We start from the raw sequence: 10,827 nt of genomic DNA on the forward strand, positions 1-10,827 counted from the left end.
GTGGCTCAGTCGGGTGCTGACAGCTGAGCCTGGAGCCTGATTCTGTGTCTCCCTCTCTCTCTGCCCCTCCCCCACTCATTCTGTCTCAAAAACAAATATTAAAAAAAAATTCAAAACATAGTAGAGCTTCAGTGGGCCATCCAGTTAATCCCCCAGGGACAAAGGAGGCTTTGCTCCTCAGTCTTGAGCTAAACCAACCTCTCCGTCCCCAGGATATTTCACACACCATCCACCCAAGCGTCGTTCATACGACATGACTAACTTCACCAGTGACACCGGCTAAACTGCCATTTCCCCAAACCCACACGAGCAAAGAAAATAGCTCATTGTGTTAGCACAACATTAACACACGAGTCACACGCTGTGCTGCTTCATAACCGGCAACAGTTCCGGCTCCCCCGGAACAGGAATGCAAAGTTCTCTGTAGGCTACAAAGATGTTTATTTGTTTTCACGGAACTTAAGCGGCTCCTTTTGTCAGATACAAAATTAGGGCTGAGCAATGGCTTACATTTTTAAAATAGATCATGTTTTATTCCCCTAGTTCCATAAAAACAGTGTTAAGTACGAGCAATCTGTACATCTTGCTGGTGAATTCACATAGTCCCTGACCCTCTGATTTCATCGTCTCCAGTGTCTGTTCTGTTGGGACCACCGGCCAGAGTGGAGTGGAGTGGAGGTGGGGCTCACTTAGGAGAGAAGGCCATGGCTATTTGGTTTGATGATTGGTTTTATTGCTTGCCCTGTCTTTCCACTTCCTCCATGGAATCAAAGTTTCAGATTTCAGCTCTTAAACCTGAGGGACTGTCAGCTTTTCTTGCATAGGCATTGCTGGGGATCTGAAAGGTATGGAGACTGGCAGAGAAGGTGGTTGGGAGCACGAAGCCAACTGTGTAGACAGACCAGGCCACAGGAGGAATTGCCCACATTCCATGAGGCCTCTCACTGAGCCGTGTAGATGTCCTTGGAATTAGATCCCAGAAAGGCAGTTCCAATGTTAAATGGGTAAAACCTTTTGGCAAGGGGCTCATTGCTTTAAAAGGGGAGAAAAAAAGCCACTTTAAAGATGTTGCAAGTGGAGAATTTGTCCCACAGAGCTTCTTGGAAAAGAACTGAAATTACGGACATAGGTTGCTAAGGCTTAACCAGGGAACTGTCAGCAGCCAGGTGGTAAAAGGATGGTCAGTTTATGGTATCTTGAGTTCTCTGTCACACACGTAATCAGGCAAACAAACAAAACCTGGAACTCCCTCGACCATGGTGGCAGGGCAGAATTTGTTGAATTGGGTTCCTGGTGTGGACAGTGCTTTGTGTGGGTAGGGCCTGGAGGATACATTACATGGATCCCACAGAAAGCAATTCTCTCTGGTTTGTCTGCTCCTATCTGCTTCAAGGACAAAAATCTCAATTTGGACCTGTGTGCCTGAGTTTCTGTTCTTAACTAATGTCCTTAACAGCAAGTGGGAAGACCTCAGATCAGGTCAAACACCCTTTACCGGGTAAAACTGGCTCAACGGAAAGTAATTACACATCCCCTCCCCCAGCCGGGTTGTATTATTTTGCATTATTTCTGCAGTTGCCTCCCATTTACAGCAAGTGCTACTAAGTTTCCTTTCTAGAGAGCGATACAAAATCTTTTCCTATAGAACATAATTTCAATTCAATTAAAAATGGGAATAGCAACACAATGTAAACATTGTGACCGTAGTTCTGGAATGTCTGAAGCTGGAGATCTAGATTGAGCAAAGATTGTCTGAGCTTTCTGCATGCGCAGTGTCCAAATTCACCCGTGGACCAGGCCCGGCAGAAGCCGAGTGATGCCATTAGGACTGGACAAAGTTTCTGTATTTTACCTAAACAGGGACAAATGGCCTAGTTTCATGAAATGAGAGAAAACCTGCCTGAGGTAGGCGTCCACCCTGTCCAGATGTGAAGATTGTTGAGGATCAATGAAACACACCAGAAATACTTGTGGGTTTTCCTCCCCCCGAAACAAGTATAACCAATGTCAAAGTGTTGATGCTAATTTAGATCCTGATTACCTACTGGGAAATCTTAAATTCTGCTTCATTAATTGTGGCCCTGGCAGCTGTTTTGCAGAATATTGCTTATTAAACCGCAGGCAGCCTGACAGCAGATATTGGAGAAAGGGGAATTTTTAAAACCAGCTTAATGAATCACTGCCCTTTAAGAAGTAGAGCAGAGATGAATCTCTGGGGCTTCTCCAGACTAGAACCTCACCACCGATCTTCCAGAAGGAATGTTTTGTGGAGGTGACAAGTCGATCTGTGATGTTTTGCTGACATTTTAGATTAGGTATACAAGCCCTGTGATAAACAGCATTTACAACATGTGTGGAGCAAAATGATTACAATTATTAACAGAAACCCTGGATTTTCCTGGGAAGGGTAAAACTTATTCGTGAGAACATAGCAATTAACTTCCTGTCCCCACCCTACCCCCAAAAAGCTATATCCTAAGACTAACCCCAAATTTCTATCTAAAAGAACTAGGTTTGCAGGCCCACAACTGAAGAGTTCATCAAGGCTTTGCAGCTGGAGGTTTAAAAAATCCCACTTTGCGAAAATATCTGACGATGAAGGGCACAGAAACCAAGGTAATGCTGATTCTCACGGGTGCAAACAGCTTGTGGATGGCATAGGCCACCACGAAGGTACTTGTGCCCGCTGCCATTTTTGACTGTACCAGTGACTCCTTGAATCCGAGTTTAAGCAGGACTGCAGACATGTCCACACCGCTGGGGGAAGAGGCAAAAAACGAGACAGAGAGAGAGAGAGAGAGAGAGAGAGAGAGAGAGAGAGAGATTATTACTGCAAGGGATTAGACAATCAATTTGCCTCTAAGATTTATGGTACTTAAAAAATTTGGGGCGCCTGGGTGGCTCAGTCGGTTAAGCGGCCGACTTCGGCTCAGGTCATGATCTTGCAGTCCATGAGTTCAAGTCCTGCGTCAAGCTCTGTGCTGACAGCTAAGAGCCTGGAGCCTGCTTCGGATTCTGTGTCTCTCTCTCTCTCTCTCTCTGCCCCTCCCCTGCTCACGCCTCTGTCGCGCTCTCTCTCTCTCTCAAAAATAAACAAACATTAAAAAAAAATTAAAAATTTAAATGCGCTGAAAGTTGCAGATGTATAAAAAATTCATAGGAAAAGTGTTCTCATTCACCAAGAATCCTACATGATAGTCTGTTACTGTCAGAGATCTTACCTTGAAATGACCGTGTAAAATACGCCCAAGGAGATCAAGGAGATTCCAATGTGCAGTGACACTCCAACAGCCCCATACTCCTGAAAAATCTTTCTCAGCTGCTGTGACTTGCTTGGCTTTTTCTCCTCCGTGCTGCCGCCATCCCTGCCTGTCGTTGCAGTGATTTTGCCGGGGTCCTGTGCACAGACCACAGAAGGGGAGATGTGCTGGGGCAGGAATCGGCGGCTTTCGTGTCGCACAGGGTTCCGCTCTCCTTCCTACCCAGTGAGAGACCAGCTGCTGTCCTTCCTCAGTCAGCCGAGGCTCCTGCCCATGTCAACACTAAGCGTGCTGAAAGTCTGGGTATCGGGTATGATCAACAGAATGATGGGCCCCCAAGATGTCCAGGTCCTAGTCTCCGGAACCTGTGAATATGTTACCTTACGTGGTAAAAGGTAAGATTTTGCAGATGTGACTACGTTAAGGGTCTTGAGATGGGTAGATAGATCATCACTGATTTCCCGAGTGGGACCAATGGAATCACAAGGGTCCTTATAAGTGAAGAGAGGGAGGCAGGAGGGTCAGGGAAGGTGTGAAGACAGAAGCAGAGTCATAAGCACAGGGGCGGCCCTGCGGCTTTGGAAGCCGGAGGAAGGGGCCACAGGCCAGTGAGCGCATGTGGCCTGTAGGAACTGGAGAAGTCAGGAAATGGATTCCCCCTCAGAGCCTCCAGAAGGAACCAGCTCTGCTAACGCCTTGACTTTAGCCCAGCTGAGACCCATTTTGGACTTCTGGCCTCCACACCTGTGAGGTAATAAATGTGTGTCATTTTAAGTCCCTGGATTTCTGGTGAGCTGTTAGAGCATCAACAGTAACTAAAACCTTGGGTTCACACACTTGGGGACAGGGATGATGCTTTATTAAAGCACCTTCTCCAAGCCAGGCAAGGCTCAGATGCTTCTCTCCACCTGCTATAGACTTTCGTCCTCACAACCGCCTTCTAGGTAGATCCTAACTTTCTTCCTAAATCACAGAGGAGCAACACAGGTTTCCAGAGGCCAAAGAATTGGCCCCAAGTCACCAAAATTAGAACCCAGGTAATCTGGGTCCACAGCTGGAGCACATGACACCCATCCTCGACTCCACAAAACAAGGGCGGTGTGTGCAAAATAAAATGGAGTGGAAACTATGGTATATTTACCACCAGAATCGAGGTTTACCCCTGATTTCTGGACAGAGGGAGGGATGATTCCTGGGCCATAAATGCCCTGCCCGGGGTTTGCATACAAAGGACGCATCTATTAACATTTATTGAGCACCTACAGGGCCTGGATCGTTTGGGAGAAACAACCCAGGAACACTGGATTTCTTTAAAAAAAGAAACCTCCAGGGCTCCTGGTGGCTCAGTCAGTTAAGCATCTGACTTCTGCTCAGGTCACGATCTTACGGTTTACGGGTTCGAGCCCTGCGTCAGGCTCTGTGCTGACAGCTCAGAGCCTGGAGGCTGCTTCGGGTTCTGTGTCTCCCTCTCTCTCTGCCCCTCCCCAGCTTATGCTCTAAGTAAATAAACATAAATAAAAATGTAAAAAGCTCCTTCTCAACATGGAGAGTGCCTTGTTTATGAGAGGATTTCTTGAATCCTAATGACCTGTCTCACAGCTCTTCCTGGGAGAAAGTATCTGGGTCAGTTAGCTCCAGTTCTTGGCTTGTAGCAGGATGGCTTTTGCCTCGTATTTTTAGAGTGTGCAGCATATGGAGCCACACTTCAAAGGCAAGAGGGAGGAGCATGACAACCCAGAGTCCCCAGGAGGTAGGAACAGGACTCCCTGAGGGAAAATAAAACAACACAGGGACCCAGAGCAGCACCTCCAGACCCTGCAAGGTTCCTCTGGGCCGCAGGGGACCTCCCAGCCCGCTCCTACCCTGCAGGAGTCCCAGCCCTGCGGGCTTAAGCTCTGACTGAGCAAGTGGGGCGGGAGCCTTCGTATGAGTTCCCCCGGTGACCCAGATGCTGCTGGTCCGTTTGTACCTCTGTCCAGGGGTGCAGCGTCTGATTCTGTGCTTTGGGGTGAGGCCTGGGCGTTGGGATTAGTTATCAGTTGTCCGGGGTTGCCAGGTAAAGCCCCTGCTTCCCAATCCTGCTTCACCTCTCTCTCTCTGCTCTTTCCTGCCCTCAGCATGTTCTCCAGGAGGGTCTTCCCTTGTCCTCAGATGCACCTGCTGTGCAGCTCACTGAGGGCTCCTACCCATAAGCCTTGCTCTGGGAATTAATCTCAATTTCATTAAATGTTTGCATTCCTGGGAATCAAATGTGCAGGCCACTTGCAGAGTTACGAAAACAAAGACTTAACCAAAGGGGAGGGGCGGTTGAGATCCAGTACTGGGTCATGGGTCTCAGAGGGTGCATTTTTTTTTTTTTTAATTAATTAAGTAACCTCTACACCCAACGTGGGGCTCGAACTGGCAACCCTGAGATCAAGAGTGGCACTCCGCCGACAGAGCCAGCCAGGCACCGCCCCCCCCCCCCCCCCCCCGGAGAGTGCATTCTGATGGGCAGTAATGCATCACTTATGAGAGGTTTTAGGAAAACCATCTGTGTCCTCAGGATAGGCCCCTTCTACTGAGCCAGGCCCCAGGCTTAGCACTTTAAAGGTGTCATTTCATAAAACCCCTCATAGTAAACCCATGAGTAGGCACCTCTGTGGCTCCCACTTAGACAGATGGGGAGACTGAGGTTCTGGGGAAGCGGCAAACTGGCTGTGGGTGCCTGGCTGGGTCACTGCACGGGCCACCATGAGGCCACATGGCTTCTGCAGTCAGACTCGCCTTCTTGTCCTGTAAAGGCTGAACATTGCTAAAGTTCTGGAACACTTTTCCAGGACTTCAAGGCTTTGGTGGGGAGAAGGGAAACCAGTCAGTGCCTTTAGGCTGGCCAGCACGTGTGATCGTCCCTTCCCTCCGAGCTTCCGTCTGGCTCTGCCACCCACTGGCCAGGAAGGCTGCTCGGAGCTCAAGTTCTTTCCGATAAACAAGGCCCCACCCGCCTTGTAGCTGCTGAGGAAGCCCTGGGACGGGAGCTGCCAGATGGCAGGCGCTGATAGGACGGTAATCTACAATCTACGGTCCAAGTGCCAGACAACGTTCTGAGGCTGAGGAGGGAGAAAGCCCCTTTCATTTTCCACCCTTGACACTTGGCCCGACCGAACTTAATCATGCCCTGTCAGTCCATTCACCAGAACTGAGCGGAGCTGTCTCTGTTGAGGGCTCTTTTCTTTGCAACCTCTATTTTGGCAAAATGCCTTTTGGCCAAAAAAGAAAAATACAGAGGCAGCCAAACTTCCAGCTACAGAATAAGCAGCATCTACTGCAAAACAACGGGAGGGATAAACTGTTCAGACACGATGGACCATCTCCTGTTAGGCAGCAGCAGGGTTCAGTGCTAACTTTCTAGAGTTAGAATCTTGGACGGTTTTCTTCCTTTCATCGTGGTAAAGGGAAGTATCTTTGAGCATTGTGAGCCATTCGGTTTTCTTCCTAACCCTGAAGGAGACTGAAGAGGCTAAAATAAAGGAATTTGGGAGGCGGTGACTTGTAAGAGTGGGAGTTTCTCAGGCATTCATTTCTTTGTGAAATAACCCTTCTGGTACCTGTGATATGATGTGTTAGGCACTGCCCAGGGTGCATACAACATTATACATCCTCTAGCATCTGTGCTTAGCCAAAGTGCTTTTACATCCTTGTGTGTGTGTGTGTGCGTGTGTGTGTGTGTGTGTGAGAGAGAGAGAGAGAGAGAGAGAGAGAGAGAGACTCCCTCCTCCCCTCAATCCTAATAGTTATTAAAATACAAAAGGCTATTTGAGAAGGGGCAGGAAGGTTTGAGGAATGAGCCAAAGATTTTGTTCAAGAGTTGCTCACATTGTTTGGAGTGACACCTGTTTTCACTGGGTCACTAGGTAATGATAATACCAACCACTACATTGTATTTACTTTGTACCAAGCATGGCTCCGAGTGCTCTGAAAATATTAATGCAGATCGTGCAACAACAACCCCGTGAGACAGGCACTACTGTCATCCTCACCTAACGGAAGAGGATCTGGGAAGCCCAGAGAGGCTGAGTTAACTTTCAGAAGGTCACGCAGGAATTATCTGTCAGAGCTGGAATCTGAACCTGCCGAGTCTGGTTCCGAGGCTTCCGCTCTTAATAACTAGGCTCTGCGCCTCACTTACTCACGGATACCAGCTCTACGCGAGGCACTGCTGTAAATGTGGGGGACAGCAATGAACGAGATAGACAAAACTCTACCCTCAGGGGGCCTAGGGTCTAGTGGGAGGGTAGGGGCAATAAACAAAAGCAAAGCATCAGGGCAGCCAGATGTGACAAGTGCTGTGGAGAAACACCAAGGAGGGGAGGCAGACGGGGCGGACTGTGGGCAGGGACGCTGCGGTTTAAATAAGGTCATCAGGAAGGGGCTCCCTGAAAAGAGAGCACGTGAGCAGAACCGACAGAGATGAAGACACTGGGGCTCAAAGAGAGCGAGTCATCTGCCCAAGATTTCCCTCCCGTAGTGTGAGTGCAGGCAGGCTAGGCAGCTCTGTTAGGTGACACGCAGGCCACGGAATTGGGTTAAGAGAAAAGGGCAGGATTCTCCCAGTTACAGTGGAGACTCCCCGCTGAAGGCAGACGTGGGTGCGACTCTCAGGTACTTAAATTCCTGGCACATTTGGAGACCCCAGCCGCACTCCCTACTCCCAGCGGCCAAAACCAAGGTGCCTGTGAGTAACCAGGGGCAGAGACAGGGGCACCCCTCCACCTGCTCTCAGGCCCCCTGGGGAAGTGTCTTCTCAGGGAAGTGACACTTTGAGTGATGAGTATGTTCTGTCCTAGCATCCTGTTAGGTTCGATCCCACTTGGATCCTGCCCATCTACCAGTAGCTCACGGGGCCCTGTGATTTACACATTTACCGTGACAATGACAACAATAGCTAACGTTAATTGAGAACGTACCCCGATGCCAGGTACGCACATTACCTTGTTTCACAGTCAAGCTCCATGAAATGTGAATTATTAACATCCCATTTCATGGGCGAAGAAACTGAGAAATAGAGAAGTTAAGGAATCTGATCAAGGCCACAGAACTAGTGAGTAGAGACAGGAATGCAGGGATTCTGCGACCACACTCATCACCACTGTATACACACATCATGCACACACATACACACGTTCGCACATGCTCACATACACAAACCTGCCAGTGCCTGGGCTGGGGACAAAGCTAATACTGGCTGACGGGACACACAAACAAGTCAGGAGACCATTCCAGGTGGTAAGTGCAGGACCGATGGGGGGGAGGGCAGTGGAGGCACCCAAGGTATCACTGGTGGTCAGGGAAGGCTTCCTGGAGGAAGGGGCAGGTGGGCTGATCCACGAAGAATCACTAGGAGGCAGCCAGATATGTGTAGAGGGCTCAAGACTTAGAGACAGGATCTACTGGCTACCAGACGGTGGAACAGGAGGCAGAGTCAGGGTGTGAGTCCCCAGGGAACCTTCATTCAGGAAGCTCCGCTGGCACTGTGCTCAGGCCTGCTTCCCAGCTCTTCTGGGGAAGGTCCGACTTTTAGCCCTTTGAACGGTCAGCAAGGAGGCTCAGAGCCTTCGGCCTCCTTGGGGTGAGGTCGCTCACACAGCTGAGGAGTGGAGGGGCTGAATCCCATCCCCTGGTGAAGGGACGGAAGCGGGCAAGGCCTGAGGCACTCCTCCGCAGGAGGCCGGGTTCTTGGAGTCCCAGCTTGTTAGGTCCTGTGTCTCCAGACCGCACTACTTTACTACTGTTTTTCTTTAAGAAGATGAACTTAAAAAACAAACAAACAAACAAACCTGTAACTTTTTTTTTTTTTTTTTAAAGGAAAGTCCCGTATTACCACTCCGAAGGGAAAGAGTTTTCACTTACCACACATAGAAGGCAACTGAAATGAAACAGGATGAAAAACAGTGTGTTTCTTGCCCGAGTCTTGCCTGAAGTCTGGCAGGGAGGCCTGGTCTTTTGGTTAGATAAAAAGCAGCAGCTGCAAGTGCTGGGAGGTGTTCAGGGCGGCAGCACCCCGGCAGCACCCCCGGAGCCGTTCTTCCCCCGCCCAGTGCGGAGGACGTTCCAGAGCCACTTGCAGAGGGAACAACTCTGACAGCCAAGTGAAGGCCTTAATACCAAGTTCAAGCCCCAGCTATAATACTCTGGGCTACCACCACTGTGCCGGCCGACGCTCTGGGAACCTGGGGCTCTGCCAGAGACCGTGTGACCTTGGGCAGATCACCAGACCTCCCTGAGCCTCAGTTTCTCCGCCTGTCAATTGGGAGCCTCGCTACCTCGGCTCGTAGGGATTGGGGCCTTGGGAACCCTGGAGGGGCTCGGCCTCGCACAGCTGGGCGAGCCAAGCTGTCCTTGCGGGGAGGTCGGCCGGGATCCGGGCGCCCCAGGAGCAGGGTGGGGGTGGGGAGGCTTACCTGGTGGCCTTGGCTGTGCCCGCGGGCCGCACGCAGCAGCGGGGCGTCGGGCCCGGGCCGGAGCAGCGGCAGCAACAGGGGCGGCGGCGCGCAGGGGGCAGCGGCACCCAGGAACCAGGTAGCGCGAGGCCGGACCCGGGCGCCCACCCGGCCCGCTGGGCCCAGCAGCGCCAGCAGCCCGGCCATGGCGCGCGGCGAAGCGCTGCCGCGGGCGCAGCGGACCCGAGTGGGAACGAGCGCCGGTGGGCGGGGCCCGCCGGAGCCAGAGCCCAGAGCGGCGTGGGCGGGACCGGAGCCGCGCGAACCCTTCCAGGCCCCGCCCACCCGCCCGGCCCCTCCGGCTCCCGAGCCGCCCGGTCCCTCCAGGCCCCGCCCACCAGACCCGCCCCTCCGGAACTCGAGCGGCACGCGGGGTGGGAGGGGCGGGCTCCCGAACGCAGAGTGGGCGGGGCCGGACCCGGAGGCCCTGGCGGAGTTCGCGGGGCGGGAGATTCGCGCGTGTTCCCCACCTTTGGAGTTTATGCGGCGTGGATTTCTGCCGTGTTCTGTAGATTACAAGAGTCAGGGGGGCAGCCCAGATTCGAGAGAGAGTAAGGGGGTTAGACTCCTCCGACGTGATGGAAAGTGGCGAGGTCACGTGAGGAAGGCTTATGGGATGGGAAATATTGTTGTGACCATCTTTGAGAAATACAGTCGGCCACAGTATTTGATAACTATTAATTGATGATAGTGATAATAATAATCTTTGATCTCCATTCTACAGAAGAAGAGACTGAGGCTCAAAGAAATAGAGCCTTTCCTGAGGCCTCTTAACTTCGTACACTTCTCAGGCTTGACATCTTTAGAATTTTTTGTTGAAATTAGAGGTTTCTGAATGTTTCTAAATCTTTGCTATTTTAGGCAAAAAAGAATTTAGCACGGGGAATTAGTGCTTGGAAACTCATCGGAAAAGCTAGAGAAGTGGGCAGCAGGCTGAGCCCCCAGGAGACTCTGGACACACTATTGAGTGGCCGGCCAGAGAAGCAGCCCCCTCAGCCACAACTGGGAAGGTGGGCGTCAGGAGTTGGCCGGTGGAATGAATGAATTCTAGAACACACTGCCAGAGCTGTGATGGGGGGGGGTCAGGA

The 10,827-nt window shown here is 51.1% G+C and overlaps 1 protein-coding gene across 2 annotated transcripts; it reads right to left on the reverse strand.

The window, feature by feature from the left end:
- Positions 1–424: 424 nt before the first annotated feature.
- Positions 425–10,013, reverse strand: FAM210B (family with sequence similarity 210 member B). 2 transcript variants are annotated; one of them, XM_045444167.1, is made up of 3 exons: positions 9,701–10,013; positions 3,222–3,397; positions 425–2,757 (listed from the first exon to the last, which is right to left on the reverse strand). In XM_045444167.1, the coding sequence occupies exons 1-3, from the start codon at positions 9,884–9,886 to the stop codon at positions 2,541–2,543; spliced, it is 579 nt and encodes a 192-aa protein (XP_045300123.1). In that variant the 5' UTR covers positions 9,887–10,013; the 3' UTR covers positions 425–2,540. The 2 variants fall into 2 exon arrangements, with proteins under 2 accessions (XP_045300123.1, XP_045300122.1); XM_045444166.1 differs by having other exon boundaries at positions 3,222–3,478; positions 9,701–9,954.
- Between the last annotated feature and the right edge of the window lie 814 nt (positions 10,014–10,827).

Source organism: Leopardus geoffroyi, chromosome A3, assembly GCF_018350155.1.
Source record: "Leopardus geoffroyi isolate Oge1 chromosome A3, O.geoffroyi_Oge1_pat1.0, whole genome shotgun sequence".
NCBI lineage: Eukaryota > Metazoa > Chordata > Mammalia > Carnivora > Felidae > Leopardus > Leopardus geoffroyi.

Bases quoted from the DNA above. Each gene is read 5' to 3' on its own strand.
- FAM210B (XM_045444166.1), bottom strand. From the start codon at position 9,886: ATGGCCGGGCTGCTGGCGCTGCTGGGCCCAGCGGGCCGGGTGGGCGCC. The intron at 3,479-9,700 runs GTAAGCCTCCCC...CTCACTGGGTAG, and splicing joins GGCACAGCCAAGGCCACCAG to GAAGGAGAGCGGAACCCTGT. The intron at 2,758-3,221 runs GTAAGATCTCTG...CTCTTCCCCCAG, and splicing joins TTTTACACGGTCATTTCAAG to CGGTGTGGACATGTCTGCAG.